General features: G+C 39.0%; 1 protein-coding gene across 1 annotated transcript; it reads right to left on the minus strand.

The window, feature by feature from the left end:
• Nucleotides 1–469: 469 nt before the first annotated feature.
• On the minus strand, nucleotides 470–8757 carry LOC118841214 (late lactation protein). The gene is made up of 6 exons (XM_036748606.1): nucleotides 8668–8757; nucleotides 7816–7943; nucleotides 7025–7095; nucleotides 1806–1919; nucleotides 709–810; nucleotides 470–495 (listed from the first exon to the last, which is right to left on the minus strand). The coding sequence occupies exons 1-6, from the start codon at nucleotides 8755–8757 to the stop codon at nucleotides 470–472; spliced, it is 531 nt and encodes a 176-aa protein (XP_036604501.1).
• Between the last annotated feature and the right edge of the window lie 8814 nt (nucleotides 8758–17571).

Below are 17571 nucleotides of genomic sequence, written 5' to 3' on the forward strand. Positions count from 1 at the left end.
GCCAACACTCATGCTATAGAACAGAAAACCAAGATCCAGAGAGCTGAAATAATTTTCCCAAGGTCATACTGGTATTTGAAGCCAGAACTTGAAGCTAGGTCCTCTAGCTCCAAGTTCAGCTCTCTCTCCACATCACAGTTACTCTCCTAAGGGGATGGAGCCTGGCCCATTGTTCTCTGCTTCCACAAAGAACCCACCAAGGGGCAATGGTCTTAAGTTCTAATATCTGGGAATGGAGTGAAATTTTCAAAAGTATTTATTAAAATATCGGAGCACTAAAGTTTAGGACAGAAATTCCAAGGAGTTTGTGATCTATTCAAGATATCAAAAGCAAGATCAGGACTCTGGAAAGGCTTAGTTCATCTTCCTATAGCTGAGCTGAATTAAGTGGCATTTTAAGTCCCAGCTGAACTGAAGGTTTCTAGAATTTTCTGGAAGATGCTCTAGAAGTCTTTAATGGACACCTACCTTAAGCATGTTCTGGGGCACAGGCCTCTGCAAAAATAAAGACACATGTGAATGCATTTGCCAAAAGCATTTCCTACCACAGAGCTCACCAACTGAACAATAGTTCATGTTAGATGGGATCTGCTAACAAGTTAGTATAAAACAGCTTCTTAAAAATGAAAAGGGAATAGAGGAAAAGAGATTGGAACATGGGGAGCAGACAGACAGAACAAGGAAGAGCTAAAGCTCCATTCTTATTACCAGTTTGTTTGGGGGTGATAATTCTTCTTTTATCAAATCGTTCTCTGTAGATAAACCTATAAAAATCCTCCAGGGCCTTTGGGTTCTTGTCTGTATTTGGACCTGCAGAGAAATCAGGGTGAATAATTGTGAGGTCTGACACAATAGCTCTCTAATTCTTACCTTCATAATAAATACTTCCTATAGTGAGTCCCTCATTTTTACTGCTTAGTAAATTTAATTGTTAGCATGAAAGGTGATCAGATGAAAACTCAGCAGTGGTTGAGAAAGTCAGCACTTGTCCCCTACCAACAAGTCCCCTTGCCCCCCATCCCAAATGTATCCCAAACCTGTAGCTGCATAGGAGAAAAAAACACCTAAATCTACCAAACATGAACTAAAACAATACCCCCAAATCTCCAGAAGTGCAGTGGAAGACACATGTGCATGTTTACCTCCTTCTCCTTCCATCTCTTGCTCTGTTCAAGTCAAGCTCTGCAGTGTGTGTATATATGTGCACGCACGCGTGTGTGTGTGTGTGTGTGTGTGTGTGTGTGTGTGTGTGTGTGTATGTTCAGTCATTTCAGTTGTGTCCTACTCTTCATGACCCCATTTGAGGTTTTCTTTGTCAAAGATACTGGAATGGTTTGTCATTTCCTTCTCCGGCTCATTTTACAGATGAGGAAACTGAGGCAAACAAGGTTGAGTGATTTTCCCAGGGTCACACAGCTAGTAAGTGTCTCAGATTGGATTCAAACTCAGGAATATAAGCCTTTCTGATTCCCAGTCCAGTGCTTTATCCACTGCACCACTTAGTTGTCCCTGCCCCTTGGTGACTCACTAAGAAAAAGCTACATCAGTGTCTACAGCCCGAGAATGCAATGGCTTAGCAGTGTTTCTATCAAATCCCTAGCTAAGGGAATCAGGTGACTTGTAGAGTCCACTGTCCACTTCAGTGGGCTTTGACAAGTATCAAATGCAAAATCAATCTGCTCCTGCTACTTTCAGGGATTTCATATTTGAGAATTAAAAGGACAATCTAGATGGACAGATTCTAGCAACCGTCTCACATACTGAGGCTGTTGTTCTCTTGATTCACAGAACCACATGTCACTTACCCACAAGTTTAGCCATTCTGATTTGCTCGCCTTGAAACTCTCTTGGACAGACTAGAATCCAATGTTTCTGCTTGGATGTTCTTACTGCAGCACAGGTGTAGCGTAGGCGTCTGTCTATACAGGAACACAGAATATACCCCTTTAGCATTCTAAATCCTTTTAGGAAATATGTGTATAGAAGAGACTGAGGCATACTTGAGAACCCCACTTCTGGTCAGAGATGTACTATGGCCAGAAAGCAACCATAATCCAAAAATCCCCAAGGATAGTTGCATGACTCCATAGCAAAATGACTTTCCCTGTCTGGACCTCATGCAGCACATCATTTTGTACTTCTCTTCTGGAATTATCACAAACCATTGTGTGTAATAGGAACTCAGGATATAGTGATTTGGATCTGGAGGGAGCTTAAGAAAATCTAGTCTGATCTCTCATTTTACAGATGAGAAAACTGAAGTCCAAAGAATTTAATTAATTTGACCAAGATCAAAAAGAAACCCAGTATTGAGTCATTGAAATAATCAAATTGATTCTATATCATCTTTTAATTGATCCTATTTACCATTAACTGATTTTGTTCTGTAACTTGCCTAAGTCATAATTCTTTGTCTCTGAGCTCAGTTCAGAAATTCATCTGGTCTACAATGAGTTAAGTTTAGAAATCCAGTTGTCCTTTAACCACTGTTCTATTCTTGCCTCTAGGAAATCTTTTATCCTTGAGAGATACAGGTGGACACCAAGAAATCTGGTCTAGTATGTATGTATCACCACGCTATCCTTCAAGGATGTCTGGTCTGCTATCCAAAGAAGTCTGAACCACTATCTCTGACCTTGCAGGTGGACAGCCCCTCATTCCCAATTTCTAATCCATTATATTGTCCCCCATGCCTCATTTCTGTAACCAATCTTATTGATTTTGCCATTCATGATGTTGAGCTTTTTGTTGTAGATTTTGTTCATAATTTTTCAGTTGTGTCCCCATTTGGGGTTTTCTTGGCAAAGATATTGGAGTGGTTTACCATTTCTTTCTCCAGTTCACTTGATAGATGAAGAAACTGAGGCAAATAAGGTTATGTGACTTGCCCAGGGTCACACAGCCAGATTTGAACTCAGGAAGATGAGTCTTCCTGACTCCAGGCCTGGCACTTTCTCTACTTGTTCTCTGCCTATAAAGTCCTGTTCTTTGTTCTTTGTTCTGTACTCTCCAAAACTGTGAAAGAGAGCTGTCCCCCTCATTCAGTTTATCAGCTTTGCTGAGGAAACTGAGATCCTATTTATTGGTAAATTTGTGCCTTATTAACAAACTGATTATGCTCAGTACTTTGTGCCTCAGTTTACTTTATTTTGACCATAACAAAAGATCTTGATTTGAGTCTCACTCTGACAAGTCACTTAACTTATCAATTTCCTCTTGAAGGCCGGTGCTTATCTATATTGGTAGGATTATACTTACTGACAGTTCCTGATACCAATGAAATCACAGGTCCTGCCCAAAGTCATATAATTAATAAGAATCAATAAGTATCTAGGCATTTGTTCCATTAGTGGGGATTGTGTCTTATCAATGTGTTGAGAGAAGACTGTGAGCTCTTTTGAGGGCAGCGACTGTCTTATTTTTCTGTTGGCCTGTTCAGAGTTTAGTACAGTGCTTTACATAAAATTAGCACTTAATAAATGCTTTTTTCATTCATTCATTCATTTGAAATTTGTCCCTCCTTCAATGAGAAATCCACCCTCAACAGAACTGTGAGGCAATTTAAGTTTCATTTGATAATCTCTCCCACCTCCATAAGCCTCCAATTGTAAGGTACACACCTGTATTGTGGCACCCTACATCGACACATCACCCTGAGTAGCACTCCCATCATTTTTTGGTATCAAGGTATTAATAGGCATTTTTGTCTCCCTTATTTCCCTTTATCTCCCTTATTGCATATGTGACTCCTTAAAATAGCCTTCATGAGATAGTACCTTTACCCAAGGAACTATCTAAAGGTGAGAATTTCAAATCCTGGGAGTGAACAGGGATAGAGAGGTTACGAAAGTGTTCTTTTGGTGGGGGTGGAGCCAAGATGGAAGCTGGAAAGCAGGGACATGCCCAGGGCTCTCCCCCAGGACCCTCCAAACACTGATAAAAATGCCTCTGAACAAATTCTAGAACTGCAGAACCCACAGAACAGCGGAGGGAAGCAGGGCTCCAGCCCAGCATAGCCTGGATGGTCACTGGGAAGGGTCTATCACAAGGATCTGGGAGCAGAACAGAGCAGGGACCAGAGTGGGCCACTCCTGGACTAACCAGACTGGAAGCCATGCAGAACAGTCCCTAGAACCCTGAATCAGTGAGCTGTGGCAGTTACCAGACTTCCCAACCAACAAACAACAAAGAAAACAGAGGTTAGTGGGAAAAGCTGCAGGGGACAGAGTGAAAGGAGTTCACAGTTCAGCCACCACCCCAGGGGAGGGGTGGGGAGCCAAGGAGGTGCAGCTACAGAACTACAGCTGCAGTTACTTTTGATCCCAGGCCCACTCAGTGGGAGGAATTAAGTGGTGGATCAGAGTGGGAGTGCAGAGACTGCTTAAGATCTGAGCTGTGGTCCGGGTTGGCAGTTCTTGGGGGAGATGGAGCAGTGGTGTGGCAGAGCTTGCTGTGTAGAAATAACTCTGAAAACAACAGCGCAGCCCCTCAAGCTTGGGACAAAGTACTCTCTACTCTACAAGCAGTCATACCCCAACAAAAAAAATCAAGGGTCAAGTAGTTGGCTGGGAACATGGTGAGGCAACAAAAACAGACTCAGATTTAAACTCAGACTTTGGAATCTTTCTTTGCTGACAAAGAAGACGAAAACATACAGCCAGAAGAAGTCAACAAAGTCAAAGAGCCAACATCAAAAGCTTCCAAGAAAAACATGAACTGATCTCAGGCCATGGAAGAACTTACAAAGGATTTGGAAAAGCAAGTTAGAGAAGTAGAGGAAAAATTGGGAAGAGAAATGAGAGTGATGTGAGAAAACCATAAAAAACAAGTCAATGACTTGCTAAAGGAGACCCAAAAAATACTGAAGAATATAACACCTTAAAAAATAGACTAACTCAAATGTCAAAAGAGCTCCAAAAAGTCAATGAGGAGAAGAATGCCTTGAAAGGCAAAATTAGCCAAATGGAAAAGGAGGTCCAAAAGACCACTGAAGAAAATACTACTTTAAAAATTAGATTGGAGCAAGTGGAAGCTAGTGACTTTATGAGAAATCAAGATATTATAAAACAGAAACAAAGGAATGAAAAAATGGAAGACAATGTGAAATATCTCATTGGAAAAACCACTGACCTGGAAAATAGATCCAGGAGATATAATTTATAAATTATTGGACTACCTGAAAGCCATGATCAAAACAAGAGCCTAGATATCATCTTTCAAGAAATTATCAAGAAGAATTGCCCTGATATTCTAGAGCCAGAGGGTTAAATCGAAATTGAAAGAATCCACAGAGCACCTCCTCAAATAGATCCCAAAAAGAAAACTCCTAGGAACATTGTCACCAAATTCCAGAGCTCCCAGGTCAAGGAGAAAATACTGCCAGCAGCCAGAAAGAAACAATTTGAATATTGTGGAAAAACAATCAGGATAACACAGGATCTGGCAGCTTCCACATTAAGGGACCGAAGGGCTTGGAATATGATATTCCAGAGCTCAATTGAGCTAGGATTAAAACCAAGAATCACCTACCCAGCAAAACTGAGTATCGTGCTCCAAGGCAAAATATGGATTTTCAACAAAATAGAGGACTTCCAAGCTTTCTCAGTGAAAAGACCAGAGCTGAATAGAAAATTTGACTTTCAAACACAACAATCAAGAGAAGCATGAAAAGGTAAGCAAGAAAGAGAAATCATAAGGGACTTACTAAAGTTGAACTGTTATGTTTACATTCCTACAGGGAAAGATGATGTGCATAATTCATGAGACCTCAGTATTAGGGTAGCTGAAGGGAATATACACACATACATACATATATATGTATATATATATATACATATATATATGTATATATAGACAGAGGGCACAGGGTGAGTTGAATATGAAGGGATGATATCTAAAAAAATAAAATCAAATTAAGAGATGAGAGAGAAATATATTGAGAGAGGGAGAAAGAGAGAAATAGAATGGGGTAAATTATCTCACATAAAAGTGGCAAGAAAAAGCAGTTCTGTAGGAAGGAAGAGGGTGCAGGTGAGGGGGAACAAGTGAATCTTGCTGTCATCTGATTTGACCTGAGGAGGGAATACCATACACACTCAATCGGGTATCTTACCCCACAGGAAAGAAGGAGGAAGGAGATAAAAAAGGGGGTATGATAGAAGGGAGGGCAGATGGGGGAGGAGCTAATCAAAAGCAAACACTTTTGAAAAGGGACAGGGTCAAGGGAGAATATTGAATAAAGGGGGATAGGATAGGAAGGAGCAAAATATAGTTAGTCTTTCACAACATGAGTGTTGTGGAAGGTTTTTGCATAATGATACACATGTGGCCTATGTTGAATTGCTTGCCTTCTTAGGGAGGATGGGTGGGGAGGGAAGAGGGGAGAGAATTTGGAACTCAAAGTTTTAAAAGCAGATGTTTAAAAAGTTTTTTCATGCAACTAGGAAATAAGATATACAGGCAATGGGGCATAGAAATTCATCTTGCCCTACAAGAAAGAAAGGGAAAAGGGGTGGGGTGGAGTGGGGTGACAGACAGGAGGGCTGACTGGGGAATGGGGCAATCAGATTATATGGCATCTTGGAGTTGGGGGTAGGGCAGAAATGGGGAGAAAATTTGTAATTCAAACTCTTGTGAAAATCAATGCAGAAAACTAAAAATATTAAATAAATAAATAATAATCAGAAAAAAAAAGAAAGTGTTCTTGTGTTTTCCCAAAGTATATCCTTGGGAGTACCTGCCTAATCTACTTTTGTCACCCCTATCCCCTTTACCTCAGTGATCTGGTTAATTATGTCTGTGGGAGGGCAAACCTCCTGTCAGTTCAATCCACGCTGTAGAAAAGCATGCCAAATTCTCTGTACATTGTCAAGGAAAGCACCCCTTTGGACTCCAGGACCCCAGAGAAGTCCCATATCCCAGCCTTTGCTTGAACTTGACAAGTTACTTCTATGGAGACTAGGCCTCAAAGTGGGATTCTTTGGCCTTGGGGGTCCTTTTAATGTGATATGTTACAGTGACTTACTCATGGTAATTTTCCTGGGTTCAACTGTTTTTTCCAACATTATATTAATCTCTTCACAGTTGTCATCCTTCCTGGAGAGTAGAATGCACATGAACAGTTTCCCTAAAGACAAGACTGTTAGAAATTTATATGTCATCAAAATCACAGAAGGTCATTTGATTTCCATATTCCTGAATCAGATCTCAAATTGCCCAACCACAAGAGAATATCTGAGAGCAGGTCAGTATCACGGCTTGTGCCCTTAGTAGTCCTACTCATTAAAAAGTTTGTGTGGGTTCCTATCCATTTTTGAATATCAAAGATTGTCTGGGCAAATCTATAGAACTGGGAATCATAGAACACCATATTTTCTAAGGAATCAAAAGCACACATGGCCCCAAAGGAAATGGAGAAAGGTCTATGGTATGAACAGACAATGCTGCATAACCTATGATGACTTCTGTCATGAACTATATAGGACACAGGCATCCACAAAGAGAATTGGGAAAGTTAGAAGAGTCCTGAACCCATATGATTACTAAGAGTTGGATAGTGACTCAGGAAGTCAGTCAATAGATGAGAAGGAAGCATTTCACCCATTGATGCTAAAATAGAAACTTCTTGCTCACATATGAAAACTTCCAACTACTGCATGTGCTTAGATTCAAAGATTCAAAGCTATAGGCTCCAAAGCTAAAGGCTATAAAGCGATATTCAGAGGCTAAAGAGTGATAAGTTCTAGTTGTGGTCCTAGAGCAGGAAAGGTAAAAGATGAAGCAGGCTGAAAGGATAATTCCAGGCAGTCTACTTACTTCATGGTAAATCTGGCCTCCATTTTGCCATCATCAAGGTACATGATGGTCAAAGGTGACATGTCCCTAGGTATCTCCTCCTCAGGAAATTCTTTGTCTACTGCAATGACTTGTACATAGTATGTGCCCTAGAGAGAATTGTAATACATAGCCAGGTGTTGAGGAAAGACAAATGAGGGACTAACAGATCTCTCTGCTCCACAAATATCACCTCCTAATCCACTGGATCTTCTCTGAACTAACCCCAGGTCTAATGCAAAATTCACTCATGAGTCAATTACCCCATGGACTATCACAGACCTGGTGGCAGCACACTCAGACTGAAAACAAAATCCAGAAGAAACTAGTAGGTTCAGGTAAACTAATCTTAAGAACCCAAACCTATAAAGTGGCAATAAATATTCCATGGCCTAAAATAGAGCAGGGATTTGGCACTGATCCCACAAATTAATCCTCACAAACAGTGACCCTGAGTCATTAAAGGTTCAATTCCACTTGGGAGTATAACTTGTTTGAAATGTCCATTGACAGAGATCAGCTGGATGATAGCTCCCATGTCTAGTTTACTCTGGACAGAGTAAATAAAAGTAAAGGCAAGAGAAGAGTAAAATCCTTGACCAGGCTTCTACCTTTGGAACTACCATCCCTATCACCACCACCAAATTAAACCCAACATTTTCTGGTTGAGCCTATTGCCCTGTAACTACTGTACCTTATAGAATGAGAAAGTTGTAGGTTCCACACATGACTGAAAAAGCCCCAGGAGGACCTGGGTTTTAAATGACATCCTCTCACTAGCACATATCTTCTCCCTTCCCCTGCATTCTATGGCATTTCTCAAAGCAACCTTACCTCCGATGGTTTAAAAGCAGAAAATGCAACATCATCAGCATGGAGGATAGAGAACAGGCTTAGTGCAATGGTGAAGAACAGGACCTTCATCTTGACAAATGTTTATAGGAGCTTCTCCTCCTCAGTCACTCACCCAATAAAGCTGGTTAGAATGTCTGGGCCCCTCTCCTACCAATTGCCTCTTTATATTTCCTGGGCTTGTTGTGACACTGAAGACTGATCAGCCTTAAGTACAATGATAAGGCTGTCATATGATGATAGGGCATTGGGAGGAAAGAGAAGGGGGAAATAATGTATTATTATTTTTGGAAGCACTGTATCTTTCTGAATTTTGAATGACAATACAGAAAAAAGTCATCTAAGAATAAAAACTATTTTTAATGTCTATATCCTCCATGGATTCTAATAATTGATATGTTTATTGCTAGGAAGGAGATTATAATCAGAATAGGAAGTTTTCAAAACTTCTTTATTTGAAGTAATATGGAGAAATCAAAGGCTTCAATCCAATCCCACAGCTACCCAAGCTCCACCTACTCACATTTTCTGGCACATTTTGCAAGCCTTTTCAGGTGCTGTTGGAGACTTCCCTGTAGTCTTGTATGCATGTAATAGCAAGAACCCTGGGCAAGGAAGAATTCAAAGAATCTGAATTTGAGTCCCATTTCTATTATTCAAAGTTGGAAAAGACTTTTCATCATTCATTGGCATAAGGCTTTTAACTTTTCCAATCATTGTCCTACGTACTGTCTCATAACAGCCTTGTGATGTCAACAAGTCTAATAAAATTATCTCCATTGGCCAGAAAAGAAATGGAGGCACACAGTAGCCTAGTTTCTCTTAGAAAATCCCCTGGACTTGGCATCACCATCCTCTAAATGTTTAATTGAAATTATCTTCTTTCTTGGAACCCTTATAATTTTCCAAGTTGTGTATGTCCTTCTGCCTGAGACCCTGGGTGAACTAAGGTTGTTTGGATGGATGTTGCTGGTCATAACAATTGCATCTTTGTGAGGGGAGGCTCACCCCTCTTTGCCATGACCACAAGGCTTTTCAGATAAACACAAGGCAGTATATTGTGACAACAAAATCAGTTGATTTCATACTAATTAAAAAGATGACAGGAAACGATAAGCCATGCCCAATCCAGGAAGGGGAAGATTGGACAGTGAGGTAACAAGGCAAGGCCTTAGTAACCTCTGGATATGTGTATTTTTCTGGTTCTGGATGTCAAGAAATGGAAAACATCATAATAACTCCTTATTGAATTGTATGCTTATTAATAGCATACAGACCACCAGTGGAAAACTCATGCAAAAGGGATACAAAAAGTCATGTATTTCTGCCTCACTGCAACTCTTGCCCTGATTCTAAGAAATGAAGCTATATACCTAACTATGACCCAAGCAATCTTCTTTACCTAGACCAAGTGATCTATGGGGTTTTGTAAGGAGGTAAGCCAAAAGAGTAGGAGCCTTTTACAAATAGATACACCATTCCAGGCTCTGCAGGCCAAGGTACCTTTGAATTCATTAATCAAGACTAGGCTAGATAAAGGATCATTGGTAGGATTGGTAGAATTCATTTCATGTCAGAAATGGACTCATGGATTAATCAGCCCTTCTAATTGTCTCTATCTTCCTACCTCCTTTATTATCTAAGCATTCTGAGTCAGTAGTATAGGCAAATGTCCAAAGACTTGGAGCTTTTTCTGATCTGGCACACTTCTACTCAGATTCATCTTCCAGTAAGAAAGAAGTAGCATTTGCTAGTCTTGTGACCCTGGGTAAATCACATATTCTATCTACTTCAGTATCCTCATCTGTAAAGTGGGGATAATATTAGAATTTACCCCACAGAGTTGTTTTCAGTGTAAAAATGAGATAATGTAGGGGCTGCTAGGTGGTATAGTGAGTAGAGCACCAGCCCTGGAGTCAGGAGGATGTGAGTTCAAATCTGGCCTCAGATACTTGACACACTTACTAGCTGTGCGACCTTGGGAAAGTCACCCAACCCCAATTGCCCTGCCCTGCCCTCACCCCTGCAAAAAAAACAAAAATGAGATAATGTTGCAAAACTCTTTGCAAAATTTACAGAATTACATAAATACTAGCTATTATTATAACTTCCAAAACCATCAATCAAATAACAAGGAAACATGGGAAGAGTGCATGTGTTTTTTTGAGTTTTACCTCATAAAATAAAGATGAGTTGATGACTACCAGGAGGTATAATTCGTGAAATCAGAGGTTGTTGAGAAAACAGAGAAAATGCTTTAAGAAAAAGAAGGCAAATAAGCTGAGCTTGGGAAGATGCAGACAGAAAACTCAAGAGCCTTCCAGCTGAGATTACTAACTCTTCAACTGTTTTGCTGATGGGTAGAACAACAATGGGGAGCAAGTGCTAGACGCTCACTGGCACTGAACTGAATCCTGTTCTCAGTGAAGAGATCCTAGTGCTCATTGCTCTCTAGTATCACTGCAAGGGCAACTAGGTAATGCAATGAATAGAACACTGGACCCAGAGAATCTGTGTTCAAATCCAGCTCCACTTACTAGCTATGTGATCCTGGGCAAGAATCTCTCAGGAATCCATTTGTTGCCATCTATTGTCCTCTCTGATTTGGGGAAGAGAAACAGGGTGAAAGATAAGCTTCTTAGCTTTTTTGCTTTGAGCTGTGCTTTGCTGTAAGAAGAGTCTTGGAGATGTTTACACTATGCAGAATCCTCTGCTGTTGATGTATGTAAGAAACTTGAATATTCTCTGGATTAAGGGAGTAGATTGTCGGTAAAAGGGGGTAACACATTTGCTCAGTTCCCTGTTAAATGCCACTGTAATAAAAAGTGCTTGTCATTGATTCATCTAGAGAACAGAAGAGGAATAATTTAGAGACTAGTCAAGACAGTAGAATTCCGCTAAATACACCACAAAGACTTAGAAAATGCCCCTGTAAAGACTTAGAAAATGCACCATACTGAGTTCTGATGTGGAAATCTAAGAAAAAAAACACAGTGAGTCATTTTTCCAGGCCAGTTCAGTATATGGAGATAGAGAGGACTGCAGACTTCAAGAGATAGGGTCAAGAGTGTACCAAGTGGACTCTTCCAGCCTGGATACTGAATAAGGGCCTCGGGCTGTGTGCTAGGGAAGGGAGAAGTCCCAGAACCAGCACCAAGAAGTCTGACACTGTTCAGAAAACAAGAACAGGTGCCAACTGACAACTTTGCCATTCTTACCTCAGATCCGGGTTATAAATCCAGCGCAGACTGAGAACGAGACCTGTGCTTCGCAGGGTAAGACAGGAAAAGGAGTAGTTTCAACCCAGAACTATGTAACTAGATGAAGATCAGGAACAAGATAGTAGTAGTTGTATGTCTCTGACCCTGGGACTGAAGTAGGATCTCAGATATAACCTGAAGCTTGCAGTGTAATAACCAAGGAAAGCAGCTCAGATCAAAGAGGAGCCTATAATTCTATCAGTGAGTCAGCAGGGCTTGCCAGCAGTCTGACAGTGGCTGAATCCACCAATGGTCTCCTGGAGTTCCATTCAGATGCAAGCTCAAGCTCGTATTGCTCAGATCCAAACCCAGGTCAGGAGTTTGAAGAGCTCAGACCAGGAGGGCGCAATCACACTTTGCCTGAATTAGACAATTGTTGGTGCTCTGAAAGTTCATAGGTCCCCAGCCTGAGATCCTTCAATAACACAATACCCAATACCAGGCAAATGCTGTGCTGGATAAACACGCTTAAAGATAAAGATACCCACAGAAAAATAAGGAACTGGAATAAAATCTATTATGTTTCATTGGAAGTCAAAAAGGCATGGATAGCAATCATGATCTCACACAAGGTAACAGCAAAAATTGACTTGATTAAAAGAGACAAATAAGAAAACTACATTTTGATAAATAACAAAGATAAATAACAACTTATCCTTTTCAGATCTAGCTAAAAAAAAAGAAGTTAAGTTCCTGAATAAAATTTTAGAAAAGTTATGAAAAATTTTAGCAATTATTTAATAGAAATAGGAGTATATATGTATATATATTTCAAAGCTGTGCATAGTACCTTTACATAAATGATCATGTAGTCTGACATAAAAACCTCACAAGTAAATGCAAAAAAAGATATATTTTAAACATGTTATTTTGCATTTTTCCATATTATATATTTGCATATGCATAAAATTACATTTTTACAATTTCAATTAGCAAGACAATAAAAATCATACTCAGTAAAGAACCATGGAAGAAAGAATTAAAAATTAATTTTACCTCAAGGAAAGAGTAGATCAAAGAACAGAACATAAATACAATACAAATAAATATAATAGTTAAAGTTGATAAAAAAGAGACCAAAATTTTGAGGATGCAGTCAAAGCAGTCTTTAGGTGAAATTGTATATCTCTAAACACTTTCATCAAAAAAGAGGGAAGGAACAGATCAATGAACTGGTTGTGAAACTAAAAGAACTAGAAAACCAACAATTTTTTAAAAACACTAAAATAGAAAACTTGAAAGAAGAGATTAACAAAAAAAGAAAAAAGAAAATAATAAAAATAGAAGCTGTTTCAAGAAAATAAAAATAAAATAAAATTGACAACCATTAACTAATTTTACTTAAAATAAATATGAAAACCTAATTGTCAGCATAAACAATTTTAAAAGTGAATTCACAAAAAAATGAAGAAATAAAAGAAATAATTAGAAACTATTTTGCCAAGTCATATGCTAATAAGAATGTCCATCTAAATAAAATGGATGAATATTTATAAAAATCTAAGAAGGCCAAGATTAATAGAATAAGAAGTAGAGGGCTTAAGTAATTGAATCTCAGAAAAAGACATTTTAAAAGCCATAAATTAGCTGACAAAAGGAAAGGATGAGAAGGGAAAAGGAAACCTATTTAAAATAACTGTAGAATGTTTGAAACCCATGAGGCTCTATCTACCAAGACATAAGCAAGGATTATATTAATTCATCTACAAACCAGTCCTTATACAAACATAAATAGCATTAAATAATTGGAGAAATATTAATTACTTTATGTAGGTCAAGCAAATATAATAAAAGTAGCAATATTACATGAATAAATTTACTGATTCAGTGTCATACCAATAAAACTACCAAAGGATTACTTTATAGAGCTGGGGAAAATGATAAAAATTAATATAAAGAATCATATCATCGAGAAACTTAAGGAAATTACTGAAAAAGAAGGAGGAGACCTTAGCATACCAGATTTTGAACTACATCACAAATCATTAGAAAAAATGTGGTATTGGCTAAGAAATAAAGAGATCACTCAATCAGTGCAACTGATTTGATAATATACAGAAAAATGAGTACAATAATCTAATGTTTGATAAACTTAAAATCCCAAATATTGTAATAAAAACTCACTATTTAACAAAAACTGCTGGGGAGGCTGGAAACCAATTTGGCAGAAAGTAGATATATATCAACATATCATATACCAAAATAAGCTCTAAATGGGTACATGACTTAGCTATAAAGCATGGCATCATAAACACATTAGAAGAGCAAGAGGAAAAAATACCTTCCAGATCTATCCTCATTTGATCCATGAATCTCTGTTCACTATCTTCCTATATCTTTCCTCCCTTTTGTGGCTAAAATCCTTAAGAAGGCCATTTACATTGGTGCCTACATTTCCTTTCCTCTCACTCTTTTTTTAACTCTTTACAATCTGATTTCCTTCCATCCTAATAATTCAACTAAAACTGCTCTTTCCACAGTGATCAATGATTGAACATCTCAAACTGGATATCCCTTGGACATCTTAAACTCATCATGTCCAAAATTAAACTGACTCTATTTCTAAAAAAAAAAAAAAAACACAACACCTCTCCTCTTCCTGACATTTTACTATCACTGTCAGGGTTAACACCATCCTCCAAGTCACCAAGGTTTGAACCTAGAAGTCATCCTTGACTCCTCGCTCTCACCACCCTCACATGCAATATGTTGCTGAATCTTGTCAATTCTCGCTTTGTAAAATTTCCCATATATGTCCCCTTATCTTCTCTGACACTGTCACCACCCTGGTGCTGGTCTTCATCATCTCATGTCTAGACTACTTAAATAGCCTTCTCATTCCAATCCATTTTTCACTCAGCTGTCAAGCTGTTATTCTTAAATTAGACATCTGATAATATCACTCCCTCTTCAACAAACTCCAATGGATCCTTATCACCTTCAGGATCAAATATAAATCCAAAGATCCTAGAGTGGTTTGCCATTTCCTTCTCTAGTTCATTTTGTAAATGAAGAAGTGAGTCAAACAGGGTTAAGTGGCTTGCCTAGGGTCCCACAGTTAGTAAGTATCTGTGGCTGGATTTGAACTCAGGTCTTCCTGACTCCAGGCCCAGTACTCTATCCACTGTGCCACTTAGCTGCCCCACCTGATTTGTTGTTGAGTTATTTCACTTGTGTCTGACTCTTTATAATCTCATTTGGGGTACTGTCTTCATTCACTTATCCAATTAAGTTACTAACTCTAGTATCTTTGACAAGAAAACCCCAAATAGGGTCATGAAGAGTCGGATGCAATTGAAAAGAATTACAGCAACAACAATTCCCAATACACATATAGAATAATAACTCAGTCCTAGCATTAATAGACTTGTGAGGACTATTGTTTATTTTTAGTGTCTCTCCCACTTTCATGTGACTGCAATCCCAAGGTCCCAGGCAGGCAATTCTGAAGTTGTGCCCCAACTTGAGTATCTCCTCCTCACTTCCGGTAACATTCTGGATGTTCATCTTGTTGTATCAATGAACTCTATTGTTTCCCACACTTCTAGATAATATATGGGAATCCTAAGATTAGGCTTCAAAAGACAATAACTTTACCCAGTTAAGTATCTAATGTTGAGAATTTCAGGTCCTAGAGTCAAACCCCGTCAAGTGGCCTAACATCCAATGATTCAGATTCAGGAAAATGAGCATGATCAGCATGGAAGATGAAAAATAGGCTTAGCCCAGTGGTTAGAAACAGAGTTTTCATCTTCACATACATTCTCAAGATATTTCTCTCAATTACGTGGTCAAGGAAGTTGGCTAGAATGTCTGCTTCCCTCTCCTAATATCTGCTCCTTTATATCCCCTGGGCCCAATGTGGCATTGGAGACTGATCATTCTTATGCACATGGCCCAATTAAGCATAAAATAGACCATTTGGGGATAAGGAATGAGTGAAATAGCATATTATTATTTTTGGAAGCATCTTATCTTTGTGAATTTTGAATGACTTCATTAAAATCAATCGAATAAGTCAACAAGACCTATTTTTAATGCCTACATCTACCATGAATGCTAATAATTGATTTGGTTACTGTTAGGAAGGAAATTATTATCAGAATAGGAAATTTTCAAAGGTTCTTTAAGCAACAAAGAGACTTTATTTCAATTCCAACACTCCCTATCTCCACCTCCTCACTTTTGCTGGCACATTTTGCAAGGTTTTTCAGGTGCACTAGAGACCTCCCTCTGGACTTTTATGTATGATACTGTAGAAAAAAAACAGGACAAGGCCATTGTCAGAATGTGGGTTTGAGATCCAGTTGTGCTACTCACTCAACCTTGGACAAGACTCTTTACCTCTAACTTGTGGAGGGTTTTTAACCTTCTCTAAACATTGTACCATCTCTCTCTTACATCAGGTCTGTAAGATTAGTAAGACTTATATCAACATCACCATCTGATGCAAAGGGAAATAAATGGAAGCACCTAATGACCAAATGATTTGGCTAGTGTCACTCAAAGAGTGACAGAACTAGAGACAAAATTCAGGCCCCCGGGCTCAACATCACAGCCCATCAAAAAAATCCTAAATATAAAGTTGTCTTCTTTCTTGGGACACTTGATTTGGGCAAGCTTGTCTACCTGAAACTCTAAGTGAACCTAATTTAATTACAGGGGAGGAAGCGATTGGACTGATTCTATTAATTATAACAATGGCACCTTTGTGAGGAGAGGGCAGTCTCCCCTGCTAGTCTTTTCTGTCTCACACAGTTCTCCAGATAAGTACGGGTTGAACACAGATCATGAAGTTTGGGTCAATTGATTTCACAACCACTAAAAAGATGAAGGGGAATTATAAGTCTTGCCCAGCCCCAGGAGGGGAAGTCTGTCTGTGAGGTGACTTGGCTGGGTCTGACTTAGCATTTGATGGTTGTGTCCTTCTAGGTCAGGATCTCAAGGAAGAAAAATACAGGTATAATCACTTCTGATCAGTCTGATAGATGTTATTGGTAGCATACAAACCACCAGTGGAAGAATCACCCAGATAATCAGCTCTAATCAGACTATAGACCATGCTTAGTATAGTTAGAGTCTACGGGATTTTATAGAGGGGTAGACAAAGTTAGAGCCTTTTGCAAATACACCTATCCAGGCTCATCAGAACCCAGGGATCTTTGAATGTACAAATTATGAGTAGGCTGGTTAAGAATAATCACAGGGACTGGGAGAATTCTTTTAGTTTCAGGGACTGCATTCATTAATCAGCCATTTGAGCTGTTCCTAACAACTTGCATCCCATTTTCCTCCAGGGGAAACTACCCTGATCTAACTACCCTGAATCAGTAATGTGGACAAATTCCCAGTGCCCTAAAGCAGTTTCTGACTTGAGAAAAGAGTACTGGCCAGACTATCTTTCAGCTGGACAGAAGTTGTATATGTATAGTTAGGCCAAGTTAAAAGAATTTGCCATGTCTGGCCTGGAGAAGAGACCAGTAGGACTGACATCTAGCTTGACTACCCTTACTGAATGTTCAGATATCTGTCTTAAATTAGGGTTTCTTGATATTTAGCGAAAGGGTTATTTCATTTGCAATCATTTTTTTTTGTTGATTCATTCTCCCCAGATTCAAATTGTGCC

The sequence above is a fragment of the Trichosurus vulpecula genome, chromosome 3, assembly GCF_011100635.1.
Source record: "Trichosurus vulpecula isolate mTriVul1 chromosome 3, mTriVul1.pri, whole genome shotgun sequence".
Classification (NCBI taxonomy): Eukaryota; Metazoa; Chordata; class Mammalia; order Diprotodontia; family Phalangeridae; genus Trichosurus; species Trichosurus vulpecula.

Excerpts from the sequence above, each read along its gene's own strand:
- LOC118841214 (XM_036748606.1), bottom strand. The coding sequence starts at position 8,757 with ATGAAGGTCCTGTTCTTCACCATTGCACTAAGCCTGTTCTCTATCCTC. Across the intron at positions 7,944-8,667 it reads CTGCTTTTAAACCATCGGAG|GGCACATACTATGTACAAGT; the intron begins GTAAGGTTGCTT and ends AATTCTCTCTAG. Across the intron at positions 1,920-7,024 it reads ACCCAGGAAAATTACCATGA|ACAGACGCCTACGCTACACC; the intron begins GTAAGTCACTGT and ends GTTCCTGTATAG.